The sequence below is a fragment of the Mizuhopecten yessoensis genome, unplaced genomic scaffold, assembly GCF_002113885.1.
Source record: "Mizuhopecten yessoensis strain PY_sf001 unplaced genomic scaffold, ASM211388v2 scaffold9073, whole genome shotgun sequence".
NCBI lineage: Eukaryota > Metazoa > Mollusca > Bivalvia > Pectinida > Pectinidae > Mizuhopecten > Mizuhopecten yessoensis.
In genome coordinates this window covers 866169-885651 of record NW_018407865.1, presented here as the reverse complement: position 1 = coordinate 885651, position 19483 = coordinate 866169, and the positions used below count along the sequence as shown (strand labels likewise).

Sequence of the window (19483 nt, the reverse complement as noted above, 5' to 3'; positions counted from 1 at the left end):
TCCCTATGTTGAACTTGACTTGGATTGGGTCGATCGCCAACGACTAGGTAGTACAATTATTTAGAGCATATGTCTTGAGTTTGGGGTTCGAATTCAGATCTATCCGATGCATTCTTCTCTTTCTATTACACATGATTAAGCAGCAGATTTTAATTGAGAAACAGTGAAATATCCCAAGCGTTTACCAGACATTTGTGACAATTTTTGTTATATCGGTATGTTAGGACATACACATAGCCTAAATGTCGACACATGGACACTCTCATTGTCTGTGTCTTATGCAAAAAAAGGTTGGCATTATCTAGTTTGAAAATGTTGGCATTTACCATCCTAGGAAATGCTCATAACACAAAATGTCCACTGTTCGTCATTATATTCTGTACATGTGCTTTACAGATAAAATCATTTAGAATAACAACAATAAATTGAGTCATAGGTACTTAATTTGTGTATGTTGCAATTTACATATCAATTCCGCGCATACATGTTACATTGGAATGGACACAAACAACCTCTGAATGCCTTTATAAGTGACAGACTGCGGAACGGTATTAACAGATACCAGACCAGGATTTATTATATAAAAGTTAGCATTCCCGTGGCAAAAAAAAGACACACAATTCATTGTAATATAGACAGAATTGTAAGTTTGACAACGGCCTCATTTAGACCATTCGATACTTTACTAGAAAATTCTGATTTGCGGTATAAACATTCAGTGTTTTATTGTTTGGATTGTTTAAGTGGTTTTATCAAACAGACCAGTGTTTTCTGTTTTTTCTTTCATTTTTATACATCACGATAAACAAGATACACTGCGAAAACATTGACAGAAAATGAAAGAAAAGAATAAGCAACTATGAACACACATACATATGTAGATGTCCAACACAACTGTCTTAATATTAATGGTGCAGCGTTTTGCCGTGGTGGCCAAGTGGTTAAGACGTATGGCATTCTGCTACTACGAGCCCTGCACCACTGGGTCACGGGTTCGATGCCTATGTGTAGCAGTCGTCAAGTACTATCTGTAGGTTGGTGTTTATTCTCCGGGAACTCCGGCTTTCCTCAACCACCAAAACCTGGCACGTCCTTAAATGACCAAAGCTGTAAATAGGACATACAGCACAAACAAACCAAACCAATGTTTACTCATATGTTGGACGTAAGTATTTCCAAGTCATGGAACTAACGAACTGAAAGGTGGAGTTGTCATAATTTCACTTAAACACGGAATCAACAAATATGCAATGAGACAAAAATTGCGTAAATCATATAAATCAGCAGAAACATTAAAACATATAATCTATAAAGTATATACACTATAATGTAGAATGGCTGAGGTATGGGTGGGCAGGAATCAACGTTCAGCCATTCACAGGTTAATTCCCACACCAATATGATGCAGGCATCTCCAGGATAACTTAACCTGAGAAGTAATATAACATGATAACCCCAAGTTTACCTGTAATGTAATTATGACATGATAACCCCAAGTTTACCTGTATGGTAATAATGACATAACCCCAAGTTTACCTGTAATGTAATAATGACATGATAACCCTATGTTAACATGTGAAGTAATAATGACATGATAACTCAAAGTTAACNTTACCTGTAATGTAATTATGACGTGATAACCCCAAGTTTACCTGTATGGTAATAATGACATGATAACCCTAAGTTAACTTGTGATGAAATAATGACGTGAAAACCCTATGTTAACATGTGAAGTAATAATGACATGAAAAACTTGCTTTTAACCTGTGTTGAAATAATGACATGATAACGCTTGGTTAATCTGTGAAGTAATTATGACATGATAACCTCAAGTATTAATGACATGACAACCCCAAGTTAATCTGTTAAGAAATAATGACATGATAACTCTTGGTTAATCTGTGAAGTAATAATTACATGAAAAACGTGCTTTTAACCTGTTTTGAAATAATGACATGATAACCCCAAGTTTACCTGTAATGTAATAGTTACATGATAACCCTAAATTAACATGTGAAGTAATAATGACATGATAACCCAAAGTTAACATGTGAAGTAATAATGACATGATAACCCAAAGTTAACCTGTGAAGTAAAAATGACATAACCCTATGTTAACCTGTGAAGTAATAATGACATGATAAATCTTAATTAACCTGTGAAGTAATAATGACATGATAACCCAAAGTTTACCTGTGAAGTAATAATGACATGATAACCCTTAGTTAAACTGTGAAGTAATAATGACATGATAAATCTTAATTATCCTGTGAAGTAATAATGACATGATAACTCTTAGCTAAACTGTGAAGTAATTATGACATGATAACCTCAAGTATCAATGACATGATAACCCCAAGTTTACCTGTAATGTAATAGTTACATGCTAACCCTAAATTAACATGTGAAGTAATAATGACATGATAACCCAAAGTTAACATGTGAAGTAATAATGACATGATAACTCTTAGCTAAACTGTGAAGTATTTATGACATGATAACCTCAAGTATTAATGACATGATAACCCCAAGTTTACCTGTGAAGTAATAATGACATGATAACCCAAAGTTTACCTGTGAAGTAATTAATACATGATAACCCTTAGTTAACATGTGAAGTAATAATGACATGATAACCCTTAGTTAACCTGTGAAGTAATAATGATATGATAACGCTTAGTTAATCTGTGATGTAATAATGACATGATAACCCTTCGTTAATCTGTTAAGTAATAATGACATGATAACCTTTAGTTAACCTGTGAAGTAATAATGACATGATAACCCCAAGTTAATGTGTAAAGTAATAATGACATGATAACATAAGTTAACCTGTGAAGTAATAATGACATGATAACTCTTAGTTAACCTGTGATGTAATAATAACATGATAACCCTTAGTTAACCTGTGAAGTAATAATGGCATGATAACCCTTCGTTAATCTGTGAAGTAATAATAACATGATAACATAAGTTAACCTGTGAAGTAATAATGACATGATAACTCTTAGTTAACCTGTGAAGTAATAATAACATGATAACATAAGTTAACCTGTGAAGTAATAATGACACGATAACCCAAAGTTCACCTGTGATATAATAATGACATGATAACCCAAAGTTAATCTGTGATGTAATAATGACATGATAACTCTTAGTTAACTTGTGAAGTAATAATGACATGAAAACCCTTCGTTAATCTGTGAAGTAATAATGACATGATAATTCTAAGTTAACATGTGATGTAATAATGACATGATAACCCAAAGTTTACCTGTGATATAATAATGACATGATAACCCTTAGTTAAACTGTGAAGTAATAATGACAAGATAACCCAAAGTTTACCTGTGATGTAATAATGACTAGATAACCCCAAGTTTACCTGTGAAGTAATAATGACAAGATAACCCAAAGTTTACCTGTGATGTAATAATGACATGATAACTCTTAGTTAACCTGTGAAGTAATAATGGCATGATAAGCGTTATTTCACCTGTGAAGTAATAATGACATGAAAAATTACTTTTAACCTGTGTTGAAATAATAAAATGATAACCCTTGGTTAATCTGTGAAGTTATTATGACATGATAACCTCAAGTAATAATGACATGATAACCCAAAGTTAACCTGTGATGTTATAATGACATGATAACCCCAACTTACCTGTGAAGTAATAATGACATGATAACATAAGTTAACCTGTGAAGTAATAATGACATGATAACATAAGTTAACATGTGAAGTAATAATGACAAGATAACCCACAGTTAACCTGTGATGTTATAATGACATGATAACCCCAACTTACTGAGTTACCTGTGAAGTAATAATGACAAGATAACCCAAAGTTTACCTGTGATGTAATAATGACATGATAACTCTTAGTTAACCTGTGAAGTAATAATGCCATGATAAGCGTTATTTCACCTGTGAAGTAATAATGACAAGATAACCCAAAGTTTACCTGTGATGTTATAATGACATGATAACCCCAAGTTTACCTGTGATGTTATAATGACATGATAACTCTTAGTTAACCTGTGAAGTAATAATGCCATGATAAGCGTTATTTCACCTGTGAAGTAATAATGACCATTTACTTGTGAAAAAATGCATATGATTTTTTTTTAAGTCAACCATACAGCCTATGTGTAAGAATCTTAAGTCAACTAAACAGCCTCTCTTTACTGATACATACAATGGTGCTACATTGTAAGGTTAATGTGGAAATCATCAGACCGCAGAAACATGTTGGCAGATAACCACAAAACCATCTTCAATAAAGACGTATACAAATGTAGTATTTTAACCAGCCAACAATTGATTCGTCATAACTTTCTCTCCCTACCCCCCTGCATCCGGTCTGGTATATAGCCAGTCAATCATGGAAATATTCTCTCTGCCGACGTGTTATATGGCCAGTCAATCATAAAAATATTCTCTCTGTCGACGTGTTATATAGCCAGTCAATCATAGAAACATTATCTCTGTCGACGTGTTATATAGCCAGTAAACTATAGAAACATTCTTTCTGCCGACGTGTTATAAAGCAAGCCAGCAATAGAGACATTCTGTCTGCCGACGTGTTATATAGCCAGTCAACCATATAAACATTCTCTCTGCCGACGTGTTATATAGCCAGTCAATCATGGAAATATTCTCTCTGCCGACGTGTTATATAGCCAGTCAATCATGGAAATATTCTCTCCGCCGAGGTGTTATATAGCAAGACAGCCATAGAGACATTCTCTCTACCGAGGTGTTATATAGCCAGTCAACCATAGAGACATCAGCTCTGTCGACGTGTTATATAGCCAGTCAACCATAGAGACATTAGCTCTGTTGACGTGTTATATAGCCAGTCAATCATAGAAACATTCTCTCTGCCGACGTGTTATATAGCCAGTCAATCATGGAAATATTCTCTCTGCCGACGTGTTATATAGCCAGTCAATCATGGAAATATTCTCTCTGCCGACGTGTTATATAGCAAGCCAGCAGTAGAGACATTCTCTCTGTCGACGTGTTATATAGCCAGTCAATCATGGAAATATTCTCTCTGCCGACGTGTTATATAGCCAGTCAATCATGGAAATATTCTCTATGCCGACGTGTAATATAGCAAGCCAGCAGTAGAGACATTCTCTCTGCCGACGTGTTATATAGCCAGTCAATCATGGAAATATTCTCTCTGTCGACGTGTTATATAGCCAGTCAACTATAGAAACATTCTTTCTGCCGACGTGTTATATAGCAAGCCAGCAGTAGAGACATTCTCTATGTCGACGTGTTATATAGCCAGTCAATCATGGAAATATTCTCTATGCCGACGTATAATATAGCAAGCCAGCAGTAGAGACATTCTCTCTGTCGACGTTTTATATAGCCAGTCAATCATGGAAATATTCTCTCTGTCGACGTGTTATATAGCCAGTCAATCTTGGAAATATTCTCTCTGCCGACGTGTTATATAGCAAGCCAGCAATAGAGACATTCTCTCTGTCGACGTGTTATATAGCTAGTCAACTATAGAAATATTCTCTCTGCCGACGTTTTATATAGGAAGCCAGCAATAGAGACATTCTCTCTGCTTACGTGTTATATAGCCAGTCAACTATGGAAACATTCTCTCTGCCCATGTGTTATATAGCCAGTAAATCATGGAAATATTCTCTCTGCCGACGTGTTATATAGCCAGTCAACTATAGAAACATTCTCTCTGTCGACGTGTTATATAGCCAGTCAATCATAGAGACATTCTCTCTGCCGACGTGTTATATAGCCAGTTAACCATAGATACATTATCTCTGTCGATGTGTTATATAGCCAGTCAATCATGGAAATATTCTCTCTGCCGACGTGTTATATAGCAAGTCAATCATAGAAACATTATCTATGTCGACGTGTTATATAGCCAGTCAACTATAGAAACATTCTCTCTGTCGACGTGTTATATAGCCAGTCAACCATAGATACATTCTCTCTGTCGATGTGTTATATAGCCAGTCAATCATAGAGACCTTCTCTCTGCCGACGTGTTATATAGCCAGTCAACTATGGAAACATTCTCTCTGCCCATGTGTTATATAGCCAGTAAATCATGGAAATATTCTCTCTGCCGACGTGTTATATAGCCAGTCAATCATAGATACATTATCTCTGTCGATGTGTTATATAGCCAGTCAATCATGGAAATATTCTCTCTGTCGACGTGTGATATAGCCAGTCAACCATACAAACATTCTCTCTGCCGATGTGTTATATAGCCAGTCAATCATAGAAACATTCTTTCTGCCAAGATGTGATATAGCCAGTCAACCATAGAGACATTCTTTCTGCTTACGTGTTATATAGCCAGTCAACTATGGAAACATTCTCTCTGCCCATGTGTTATATAGCCAGTCAACTATGGAAACATTCTCTCTGCCGACGTGTTATATAGCCAGTAAATCATGGAAATATTCTCTCTGCCGACGTGTTATATAGCCAGTCAATCATAGAGACATTAGCTCTGTCGACGTGTTATATAGCCAGTCAATCATGGAAATATTCTCTCTGCCGACGTGTTATATAGCTAGTCAACCATAGAAACACTCTCTGCCGACGTGTTATTTAGCCAGTCAACTATAGAAATATTCTCTCTGCCGACGTGTTATATAGGAAGCCAGCAATAGAGACATTCTCTCTGTCGACGTGTTATATAGCCAGTCAACCATGGAGACATTAGCTCTGTCGACGTGTGATATAGCCAGTCAACCATACAAACATTCTCTCTGCCGACGTGTTATATAGCTAGTCAACCATAGAAACACTCTCTCTGCCGACGTGTTATATAGCCAGTCAATTATAGAAATATTCTCTCTGCCAACATGTGATATAACCTTCCAACCATAGAAATGCTCTTTCTGCCGACGTGTTATATAGCCAGTCAATCACAGAAACATTCTTTCTGTCGACGTGTTATATAGCCAGTCAATCATAGACATGTTCTCTCTGCCGATGTGTTATATAGCCAGTCAACCATAGAAACATTCTCTTTGCCGACATGTTATATAGCCTGTCAACCATAGAAACACTCTTTCTGCCGACGTGTTATATAGCCAGTCAACCATAGAAACATTATTTCTGTCGACGTGTTATATAGCCAGTCAACCATAGACATATTCTTTCTGCCGATGTGTTATATAGCCAGTCAACCATAGAAACACTCTCTCTGCCGACGTGTTATATAGCCAGTCAACCATAGAAACACTCTTTCTGCCGACGTGTTATATAGACAGTCAACCATAGAAACATTATTTCTGTCGACGTGTTATATAGCCACTCAACCATAGCAACATTCTCACAGTTCTCCTATATACAGTATTTGATTTTGAGCTACGTCAGCTCTGGTTAGTGTCACTTCAGATCTTCTTGGATGACTTGCCGCTTTTTGTGCTAGCAGTATCTCTTAACACACGCGTAAGTCATTATTCTGGTTGTGTTCATTACAGCACCGGGTTGAAAATTGTCTGTAGTTATCGGGTTACTGCATATTCATTTTTCCCTGATGACGCAAACTATGTACACGACGCAGTAGCGTAGTTTTGGTCCTAGTGTTGAGGTAGTCTAGTTTGGGTTCGATTCCTTTGTACTCTCGGATGGTTCATCGCTAGTCCCCCCCTGCAATGAACAAAAGTGTATAGAGTCAGCAACGAATTCCATATTTGCGTTCACAATGACCTATAACTGTTAATATGAAAATATGTTCAATAAACGCCTTTCCGTACTACATTTATAGTTCTTGCATGATACCGTGGCATTCATGTTTGTGTGTAATTGCAAAATATATTCCTGGAACAGCATAAATGTTTGCCTTCATGCTTTCAAAGCGAAGAGGAAAAGCGTCAAAATAACACTGATACAACTGCGTGTGATTTCTTCTCGTTGACCTTCAGTAGAAATGTATTAGTTTAAGTAGATATGAAGGTCAAGAGTTTTTATTTTTGTGATAGGCAATGTCAGCATGTTTTCTGTCAATTCTGTCAGGTCCCTAAATTGTTAAATCGTCGTCTCTAAAAAACAAATAGGATGTTTAATGATACGGTAACGGATCACTAACGTGTCAATAGATACTGGCCCAGCTTATACTCTTTCACTCTAGTAATGAGATGTCCAGTATGACCTTCGAAGTAAGCCAAGGTCATTCATGTGATCAAGCTTCATAGTAAACCTCTGGCTAAATATAATGAATATCTGCACAATAGGAAGCTACAAGCCAAATATCATTGTTCGTGATATAAGAGATGCAAACTAGAAGAATACGTTTTTTGTTTGTTTTTGTTTTTATCTATTTTAACGTTTGACATTGAAAGAGGATCAAGCTCGATTGCACGACTGTATCCCAAAACCTGACTAGGACAAGCGTTTCGCTAGTCCCTATCGATCTTTAGAATAAGTTGTTCTGGACACATTTGACCCTATGACTATGGTCATTTATTTGTACAAACTTGATCCCTTCATCCAAGCAAGCTATACAAGCCAATTATCATTATTCTCGATCTTACGAATCCTTATGAGCCGATCCATGTGACATTGTAAGTAATTCAATGTCATTTATTTGGACAAAAATGGTAGCCCAAAAGACATTTATTTATCCATTATGGGTCTTTTATGAGACTATGGTTTTGAAATTTTTAACATATTTGGTCTTTATTATTTTGAATGTGGATCAAAGCAATGCAACTACTAAAGAACAACACAGAAAATGATGACGTAATTGACCGCAACTACTTCCAACTGGTTTCGCGGAATCCCCCCCCCCCCCCTGCTCTATTTTAGGAAATCTTGATCAAATGACGAAATGTCAACAGGTTAAATATTTATGTATAACTACGTGAAAACGCACGTGTTTTGTTTGATATGGGAGAGAAGACGATAACACCCCAAAGAGTCCACTCCAAATTTTGATAGCCATCTGGTACGGAAGTTGTCGTGTCGTCAATACGACGTCAATATGGACACATCAATGGTGAACGGAGGGGAATCCTCGAGTGAAACCCTACGCTAGTCTACTATAAGATGTTACGACATCGACAGTCCTCCCCTGTCGGAGCCTCGTAAACAAAATGGCTGCTTGATGACAGGAAGTACTTAGTCTGTGGTCCTAATCAGTCCAGTGTTGGTATTTACACTTCAATTAGAGCCGAGACTCCGTTGCAACAGGGTCAAGTAGTGACCTAGCTGGTGTCGAGCATCGCTAACTATACAACTTAATCACACTTGCATTCGTGCTAACATTTCTCGTCTCACATAAAAGCAAAAATTGAGTGATTTAAATAAAATCGATATGAATATAAAGTAGCCTCATACTTGAGTTTTCTCTCCTTATTCATTCTCGGGTAAACTCGCCTAATTCACACAAAAGTTAACGCGCTCATACTCGCGAATTGATCGTCTCATACTCATTAACGCGCCTCATACTCGCGAATTGATCGTCTCATACTCATTAACGCGCCTCATACTCGCAAATTGATCATCTCATACTCATTAACGCGCCTCATACATATACTCCAGTACTCGCCGCCTGGTACTCGTATAATTTCGCCAATAGTACTCGAGTCATTTTCTTGCCTCAATCTCGAGTTACTTCGCTTCATACTCGAGAAAGTAACTTCAGTAACGAAATATAGCATCCAATAAGGAATTTTCATAAATCATTTTCACGTTCAATTTGCACATGCAAATGACCTTTTAATATGACCTTGGACATTTCACAGAATACACTGAAGAATATAGGTGTTTTCTGACCAAACACAAGCTATAAGTCCATGAAGTGTAGCAAAGATAAGGTTTTTAGTGAAGTTTACGGTGCGGAAACAATCAACCAATGACATTGAGCGATTCGACCTTTAATGGCCTTGACCTGTGACGGAAGTAACCTAATGGATAAAAATTGAGTTAGGAGTAGGACTAGTGCAGATTATTGACAGACGGGTGAACTGATGGGGGACGAACAATACAGCACTTTAACTCGTTCACCCCTGAAGACACATTTGAACTCTTCCAATTCCAAAGTTGGAATAGTTCATTATTAAAGTTCAGGGGTGAAGGATCACGAGTTAAGGGGCTGTCTGAACTGACTAAATCTGTTTTAAGATTTAAAAGACTTAGTTCTTTTCAGAAACAGTTCTGTTTGTTTTGTGGTTTGTTTTGCTGTAGTAAAATTAATCAGGATTTTATGTTTTTGCAGCATTTTATAACAAATTATGAAAGTACAATATTAAATAATTCAGCTTCTTATAATACTCTTTCATTGTTGCGCCAGCTTTTATTTTCAGGTAAGGGAATACAATTGTAAACCATGGAACAGTTTTACTGAAACTGTCAAAAAAATATAAGATATCATCCTGACAATTTCATACTCTAAAAACGTTTAATTCAAGGTACCTTAAGTATCAATACATTTCCAAAAAGCATTACCGTATTTGTTGTAATAAGTACCTAATTACATCACCTGCTTCCCTGAGAACTAACATTAAAAAAGTTAAAATTGTTTCCAACTTCAGTCACTGTCCAATGTCTGGTATCCACACTTAACTCATTCACCACTGAAGAAACATTTGAACTCTTCCAGTTGAAAGGTTGGAATAGTTCATTATGAAATCTCAGGGGTGATTGAGTTAAAGACAGGCTGTATTGTACATGAAATACTTACTTTCGCCTGTTTACCTCGTGGTCTGGTAGGCTTATATTCCTTCTGAAAGTCAACAAAACAATTAATTCAATATTTATATAATCTGTATATAGGATAGATGATTGAATGACGTGTTGATATATATTTATATGAATAGATTGGATATTAAAACCATAGCGACTTTGCAACAATCCATCTGATAATGTATAATATATTGTCGAACACCTCGAATCTCAGCACACTTTCACTCTTGCAAGCCACGGGTCAAAATGTTTTCAAAACCTTTATCCGCATTCAAGGTGACGAGTCAGATGCGTTTAACTTCAAACTATTTGTACTTATGAATCGTGAGGTCTAGAGTTCAAATAAACAAGAGGCCCAATGGGCCCGCATCGCTCACCTGGTATTAATCTCACACTTGTAATCTTAAAAGTGGACCAAAATACAGCTACATGCAAAATATCAGTGTTTCATTCATGAGAACCTATTAAAAGATTTAAACATATGACACCTGTGACCTTGAATGCCGAACAAAGAAATTATAATATTAGGTTGAACAGAGTTGATAGTCTTCTAACCCAACATGCTTCTTGAAAAATATCATTACCCTGGACCTTTTGGTTATACAGAACAAATCATTTAAAAGATTTAAACATATATTGACCACTGTGACCTTGAATATGGGCGAAGGTCATTCACTTGTTATTCCTTAATCCCAGCATGTTAATGGCCAAATATCATCACCCTTTGCCTTTTGCTTATTAAGAAGTTGTTCAATGGTTTTAAACATATTTGACCCCTGTGACCTTGAAAAAAGATGAAGGTTTTTCATTTGAACAAACTTTATAGCCCTTCATCCCAGCATGCTACTAGCCAAATATCATCACGCTAGGCCTGTTGGTTATTCAGAAGAAGTTGTTTAAATGTTTTAAACATATTTGCCCCCTGTGACCTTGGATATAAGTCAAGGTCATTTGTTTGAACAAACTTGGTAGCCCTTCATCCCAGCATGTTACTGGCCAAATATCAGCATCTTAAGCCTCTTGGTTATTCAGAAGAAGTTGTTTAAAGATTTTAACATATTTGACCCATGTGACCTTGAAAATTGATGAAGGTCATTTATTTGAACAAACTTGGTAGCCCTTCGTCCCAAGCATGCTTCTGGCCAAATATCATCACCCTAGGCCTTTTGGTAACTGGGAAGAAGTTGTTTAAAGTAAAAAGTTGACGCCGGACGGACGACGGACGCCTCACCATGCCATAAGCTCACCTGGCCCTGTGAGCTAAAAACAAATGACATTGATATTTATATATCATTTATTCAACATTACAGGAATCAATTAGTTAAAATCTCAAAAAAATACTACTCAAAGAAACATAACGCTTCAATTGGGCGTGTCGCATCTCTGAGCGCTCAGAGAAAACCCATGTGTCCGGGTAGGTACCCTCGAAGTTGCAGACGTTACGCTCACGTACGCTTCCTGCACCCCTGGAATATGTCAAAACAAAAATTGAAGGCACAACAATAGCTGTTTGATTGGTCTCAGGTAAAAAAAACAAGAGGCCCAAGGGCCTTAGCGGTCACCTGAGTTATATCATAGGTACTGGTAGCTTTATTTTATTGTTTAGATGTGATGTGGAAATCAGCATGTAAACTAAGTGAAATACAATACTTGNCAAGGATAATTCTCACCAAGTAAAAATAATTTCCAACAGAAAATTGTCAAAATATACCCAAAAGTGTTGTTTCCCTATATAAACTATAGTAAACTTTACCCCCTCCCCAAGGGAGAACGGATAGCTCGGGGGTCCTGAAATTTACAATTTAAATAAAGCCCCTGATGATCTGTCCATCCATGCAGAGAAAATGACTGTAGTATAGGACTCTGAGTCTGGGGAAGAAGACTTTTGAAAAATTGGTTAAATTTCCCTTTGGAGCCCCGCCCTTGCCCCTAGGGTTGCGGTAGGAATCCCAATTTTACAATTTAAAACCATCTTCCTTCAAGGATAATTCTCACCAAGTAAGGATAATTTCCAACAGAAAATTGTTAAAGTATACCCAAAAGTGTTGTTTCCCTATATAAACTATAGTAAACTTTACCCCCTCCCCAAGGGAGAACGGATAGCTCGTGGGTCCTGAAATTTACAATTTAAATAAAGCCCCTGATGATCTTTCTATCCATGCAGAGAAAATGACTGTAATACCTTTGAGTCTGGAGAAGAAGATTTTTGAAATATTGGCTAATTTTCCCTATTGGGGCCCCGCCCTGGCCCCTAGGGTTAGGGAAGGGATCCCAATTTTACAATTTAAACCATCTTCCTCCTCCAAGGATAATTCTCACCAAGTAAAAATAATTTCCAACAGAAAATTGTCAAAATATACCCAAAAGTGTTGTTTCCCTATATAAACTATAGTAAACTTTACACCCTCCCCAAGGGAGAACGGATAGCTCGGGGGTCCTGAAATTCACAATTTAAATAAAGCCCCTGATGATCTTTCCATCCATACAGAGGAAATGACTGTAATACCTCTGAGTCTGGAGAAGAAGATGTTTGAAATATTGGTTAATTTTCCCTTTTGGGCCCCGCCCTTGCCCCTAGGGTTGAGGTAGGAATCCCAATTTTACAATTTGGTAGCCTCATCTACCAAGGATGATTCTGACCAAGTTTGAAAAATTCCATCCACTGGTTCTTGAGAAGAAGCTGATAATGTAAAAAGTTTACGCACGACGCACGACGGACGATGGACGACAACGGACGGAAAGTGATTGGAATAGGTCACTTAAGCAAAGCTCAGGTGACCTAAAAACTGACCAATCGCTAAGCTGATACCTGTCATTTGAAGATTACAAAATAGTGACACCTGACTTCAAAGCCTGTCATTTTTTACCGTTATGCGACCGCGAGATCCCTTTGATGTACATCAAAGGATCGGACTAGTCTTTTTGTCTCATCAACAAGGTGGCGCACACTGAGCCTTCGATTTTGCAATGACATATTCCAGGGGTGCAGAGAGCGTAAGTGAGCATAACCCCTGGATATCGAGGATGCGCTAACTTGCGTTCGGTGCAACCTTGGAATATATAATGACAAAATAATAGACACGCGGTCGGCTCTTTGATTGGCTTCGGTTTAAAATACCCTGACAAATAAATGACTAGGCTGATATTGTCTTCAAGATTACAGAGAAGCGACAACAGACTTCAAAGCTGGTCAAAGTTTTCGTTACGCTGCGCGCGATTCTTTTGATGTACATCAAACGTACAGAGTGGCGCGTACAGAACCTTCGATTTTGCCATGCGAAATTCTAAGGCTGCAGAGAAAGCAATAAGCGTACCTCCTGGAATTTCGAGGATCGCAGTACGGAACCCCGTAACGTTTCATGTCCGACCGCTGGGAATTGAGCCCCAGCCGTCTTGGTGATTAGCGAGTGCGCTATCCTATGCGCCACCGAATCACTTGCCATCAAAGCAATCTGCACGCCAAATATTTTTGTCACAGGTATCACACTGCACGACAGGTTGTTTGAAGAGGTTACATTTTGTAATGCATGGGGCCCCTTTACCCTAAATATGGCTCAATGTAATGTGTTTTTTAAGAAGAAGTCGTTTAATATTTCAACACATTTTATTTTTATTACACTTGATGCAAGCTAGTGAACAAATCTTGACGCTTTGAAAAAGTCTACATTGTTCGTCAACGGTGCACTTAGAGGGAAAGTTTGAACATGCGCATTTGCTCCATAATATCCAAAACTGAGTTTTATCGTCAGAATTATTATCATTATATTTTGTTAAACAAAAATTGAGATTGAGGAACAATTTTAACAAGGACCCGTCTCTATCACGAGTCCATGTGCTGAAAACTAACGGTTTTCTCATAATTCGGCACTTTCCGTAAACGAGAATTTCGGAAAGTGCCGACGGTTCCCGATTGGTCCCACTGCAGACAAAACCTCAAACCTATATATACTGGACCAGTGTCCTACAATTTAACAGGCAATTATAGGAGGTCCAGGGTTTGACTCAGACGAGAGACAGGTGATTATCGGAGGTCCAGGGTTTGACTCAGACGAGATACAGGTAATTATCGGAGGTCCAGGGTTTGACTCAGACGAGAGACAAGTAATGATCGGAGGTCCAGGGTTTGACTCAGACGAGAGACAGGTAATTATCGGAGGTCCAGGGTTTGACTCAGACGAGAGACAGGTAATTATCGGAGTATATATTGAATAGTTTCAAATCATCCACACGACCCATATGGGATATAAAACAAATTAATCATATGAGGTCTGTTTCTTTTTCATGTTTAATTATCAGATTGTGTCTGTAGATGATGTTCCCTTTATACTGACCGCTTGTTAGTTCGTTAAACAGTGAACTGCATGGACAGCGTGGCCAGTGGTCAGTAGGATTATGTCATTAATACGACTTACTACTTTTATTGGAAGTTGTGGATGGTTGTTCATCACATTGTTCACTATAAAACATAATCTGATCATCTTGCGACTTTTCTATTTACATATATGGTGTGTTTTTTTTTGTATTTCGTCACCAGACCACTTTGTAGTTATAATCGAATAAAATATGAGTGTTGAATTTTGTTAAGTTTTCACATTAGCTGTTTGTGAAGTGGTAGAACATTGATTAATATATTTTGTATTCCAGCTAGGTACTGAAGCAAAGGATCGATCTTGCCCGTGAGGACTTTTTATTCAGAAGATGAACACTAAAACCTCCATGGAGAGGGAGCTATTTATAATTAGTTGCCTCATACGTTTCTATCTGGCTAACTGTATACCAGACTCAATTTTTTCCAAAATCTCGTCAAGGCAATGTCAAATTAACGAAAAGAAATCGGCACGATTATCGAAAATCGTGACGGCTGTTTAAAATAAATTATTGAAAATAAATAAATGAATAACTTTGAACATGTTATGAACGTCAATAAGTAAAACTTAGAATACTTAGGAAACCAAGTCCCTATTCTGTCTACATACGCTTCTCTTGTTTAAGATATGTTAGTTTTTAAGGAGCAGCCAATCAGAATGTTTTTCAATTGTCCTTGTGAGCAAAAATAACCGAAAGTGCTAACGTCCTTATCATCGCACCACACACGACTTGTGCCCATTTATACACATATACAGTACCTCACAAGCGTATTTCAGACCACATCCGGTCAAGAGTTATCGCGAGGACAGTGTGATATTCGTTTGACCCGAGACGTAGTACGTATGTGGGACACGACACATACGACATCACAAATCCACATAAAGCGTTTATTTACCGAGCGACAACATTGAAATAATGCTGACACTTTCAATTTATAAATAAAAATGTCCATATACTATTTATATTATTTTACTTATTTTAAGTCATTGAAACAGGTTTGCATTACAAAAGAATTGGAAAGTTTCCGTCTTGGTTTATCCGAAGAACCCCTTGTTGGCCCGGCCCCTTAACCACCTTGGGAACCCACTGCACTAATGTGTAGGAGGGCTGCTGTCGGCGTATTGTACTGGCCTAAAATTCCTTTCAAGGTTGACCTAGATTTGCAACGGAAGTACCCCCGGGGACCTCGCTTTGTGGGGATTAGAACGAAATTGTATATTTTTCAAGGGGACGCCGGTTGAAAATAATGCCTTCCCAATGCACTTTACAATATATATTTATACTATGAAATTTATCTTTCTTTATATTCAATAGTTAACAACCGCATGCAAATAACAGTAATCAACCACAATATATATATTTATCTTACTCCACGTGGAGAAGGTTGGGTGGTATGGTATTATACCACACGGCCAGTATTTCTTATAACCCGCGGTCGGTTAGATGAGTTAGAATGCTATTTCTTTTACCACGCGGGTAGAGGGGGTCGAAATGGTTTTTTTTTTTTATATATATATTACGTTACGAGGGGGTCTGAATGTTATTTCCTGTACCACGCGGGTAAAAGGGGTCGGAATGGTATATCTTATACCACGTTGCGATGGGTCGGTATTTCTTATATGTTATTTCTTATACTTTCGAGGTAGAGGAGGTCGGAATGGTATTTTTTTTACACCACAAGGGCAAATGGTATAATACCATACATTTCTGATAATGTGGAAAGGGGGACAGAGGGGTATTTTGTATACCACGCGCAGAGAGGGGTTTGTGTAGTATTTCTTAAACCGTGGAGAATGGGTTGGTATCGTATTTCTTATACCTCGTGAAAAAAAGGTATCAGGAGGGTTATTCTCAACTATGTGGGGAGAGGGGCGGAAATAGTATTGGTATCATGTTGAGAGAGTGGTCAGGAGGTTACATAATTTAACACGAGAAGGCAAGGGGATGGGGTGGTATTACATTTACCACGAGAAGGTAGGGGGCCGAGCTGGTATTTCATATACCACGAGAAGGTAGGGGGCGGGACTTTTAATATGTGGTGCGATGTGGTAGGGGAGGCTATTTCTGATACTAATTGAAGTTAGTCGGTGGGTTTTGCTGATGTCGAGGATGAGTTATTGTTGATCATGAGGGAGGGTAAGGAGGAGGGGGGGTCATGTTGGGTATTCTACAACAGAGAAATAGGGGATCGAAACAGGATGTCTTATTACATGTGGATAGAGGCGCGGTCGGATAGGTATTTCTGATACATGTGATTAGGGTGTCAGAAAAGGGTATGTTCGATAACGAGTGGAGAAGGAGTGTGTGTCATTTCTTTGGACATTCTAAATATCCGGGTAGGGCGCATCCTACGGGGTTGGACGGGGTACTTTACGGGCAAGACCGGTTTCTGCACATTTCAAAACCCATTGGCGTTTTCTTCGCGTGAAAATGAGTGGAATCGTGATAATTTAAAATATAGACAATTTTGTAAAAATGTAGATACGATAGCGTGCTATATATAAACAGTTGTTCCACATGGATACATACCTTGGTGTCGGGTTTTTTGGTGCTGCCGGGTGGTCTCCCCCGGGGTCGTTTAGGTTTCGGTTCCTCTGGCTAGAAATAAGTAATTGCAACTCTGCTTAATTAAAAACAAGATGGACATCCCTATAAACGTGTTTTAAGACTAATGTTATCCGACAACGGAACATAACACAATATCAAATTTTCATTTTTCGCGTGGGTGGTACTTTTTTTGGCTATTCCTGGATATCACAAGAGAAAGTAAACAGAGTAGAGAGATGTATACCTGGTGCAACCTAGTGACCGCATTCCGTACACACCAACACTTACCTGGTCTGGTTTGGGTTTTCGGGGTCGTCCTCTGCCCCTTTTGGGGGGCTGGGCCTCAGGGGCATCTCCAGAGGCCACGTTAGAAGCTGTTGCAGATTCCGACATGGTGTCAAATAACGGGGGTTGTATAGATGTATATACGGTGCAATGTGTTCGCACTGTTTAATGTCACAAGTGGTTCAGCAAGTGGGAAAAAACGTCGACAAAAAAGTTAAATCTAGAAAGGACTCCAAACACAGTTAGGACAGAGGATAAAACAAAAGCCAGGTGAGAAGAGTAGATCCCGATGACGAGATGTTTTGTTCCGTGCCAACAGCTAGCAAGTCTGTCGAGAAACACACCTGACACTACACAAACCGTCAGCCAACTTATGAATGAAACACAGCGATCAGCTGGTGTGTGTGTGACCTCGATAGCTGGCAGAGGTACCGTTCGGAAGCTCCAATTTTACATATGACCTAAATAGTGCTTCAAGAAGTAAACCGAATGTACATTCCGCGGGAAATAGTGAGGGTGATCCCACACACATTCCCTTGATGCAGTCAGCCGAGAGGTACGGACCGCAAAACAGTTATCATATACGTGTAGTAAGCACTTCTCAACAGGTAACGCACAGAAAGGGAAGGGATCTCGAGAGGGGCATTTTTAACGTAGCCATTGATAGCAACATACTTTTAGTAAGGTATACAACTTTGGACGGTAATGCGGATTTTAATCAAATCAAATAATTCCAAAAGCGGTTTATCATAATATATATATATATATCATTTCAAGCAATTAAAATGGATACTTGCAATATATTTAAACACATTTACATCTTCATTCAGCGTTATCTTTACAGAGAATAATCCCTGAATCATGAAACATTTTACCACGGACTTAGATAGCAAAGATCACTTACTTTGAAATCCGGACAATGTAACGGTAGAGATAGCCCAAAATATGTTACTTCTGAACGGCGATCAATTTCATCGATGTTTGAAGCGGCGGGTTTTTTTCCCCGAATCACGTAAATTCTCACGCTTTCTCGTAGTTTCTCGCAACATCAAGTGCACGGCACATATTTCCTATGCCGAAGAGGCAGTTGCCTTTCCCTCTATTCTAATTCCGTGATTTTACCGACTCGAACGTAAATTTGAAAGTTTTCTAATTTTTCATTTTCATACCAAAAATATACCTTCTAATACAATAAATATGTATCTTTACAAAGTTTGAAGACTCTCTCAATCTTTTAGGCATTCGTAATATTGATCATTAAAATGATCTAAGATCACGATCACGGTACGTGGTGCTCACTCCAATTTCGGGGAAATCAACTGTTTGCCTCAATGTGGGTGAACAAATATCATTTTTATTGAAGTTAAGTATAGAAAATTATTGACGTTGGTGAAAATGAAAACAAAGAGTATTATTAAAGTTCCAAAAGCAGACTTCCAACGATGTTTATAAGAATGTCAATGAAAAAGATTTCAGACAAGTTCAACATAATAAGAACCATGTTTAAAGCGGTCATTGAAAGAAGTATAGAAGCTGTCGTGTAAGATACAGTCTTGAACTCGAAAATTGGTGAAATAGACC

At 38.0% G+C, this 19483-nt stretch overlaps 1 protein-coding gene across 2 annotated transcripts; it reads right to left on the bottom strand.

Annotated features, from left to right (window-relative positions):
* Positions 1-6031: 6031 nt before the first annotated feature.
* LOC110457274 (high mobility group protein HMGI-C-like) lies at positions 6032-18374 on the bottom strand. 2 transcript variants are annotated; one of them, XM_021508478.1, is made up of 4 exons: positions 17906-18374; positions 17600-17668; positions 10701-10742; positions 6032-7666 (listed from the first exon to the last, which is right to left on the bottom strand). In XM_021508478.1, exons 1-4 carry the CDS (start codon positions 18008-18010, stop codon positions 7613-7615), a joined length of 270 nt encoding a protein of 89 aa, XP_021364153.1. In that variant the 5' UTR covers positions 18011-18374; the 3' UTR covers positions 6032-7612. The 2 variants fall into 2 exon arrangements, with proteins under 2 accessions (XP_021364153.1, XP_021364152.1); XM_021508477.1 differs by lacking the exons at positions 6032-7666; positions 10701-10742 and adding an exon at positions 12016-12168.
* Between the last annotated feature and the right edge of the window lie 1109 nt (positions 18375-19483).

What these genes read in the sequence shown, in the direction of transcription:
- LOC110457274 (XM_021508477.1), bottom strand. Translation starts at nt 17,970, where the DNA reads ATGCCCCTGAGGCCCAGCCCCCCAAAAGGGGCAGAGGACGACCCCGAA. An exon ending in GAAAACCCAAACCAGACCAG is followed by an intron (nt 17,669 to 17,905) that starts GTAAGTGTTGGT and finishes ACTTATTTCTAG; the next exon opens with CCAGAGGAACCGAAACCTAA. An exon ending in CCAAAAAACCCGACACCAAG is followed by an intron (nt 12,169 to 17,599) that starts GTATGTATCCAT and finishes GACATATTCCAG; the next exon opens with GGGTGCAGGAAGCGTACGTG.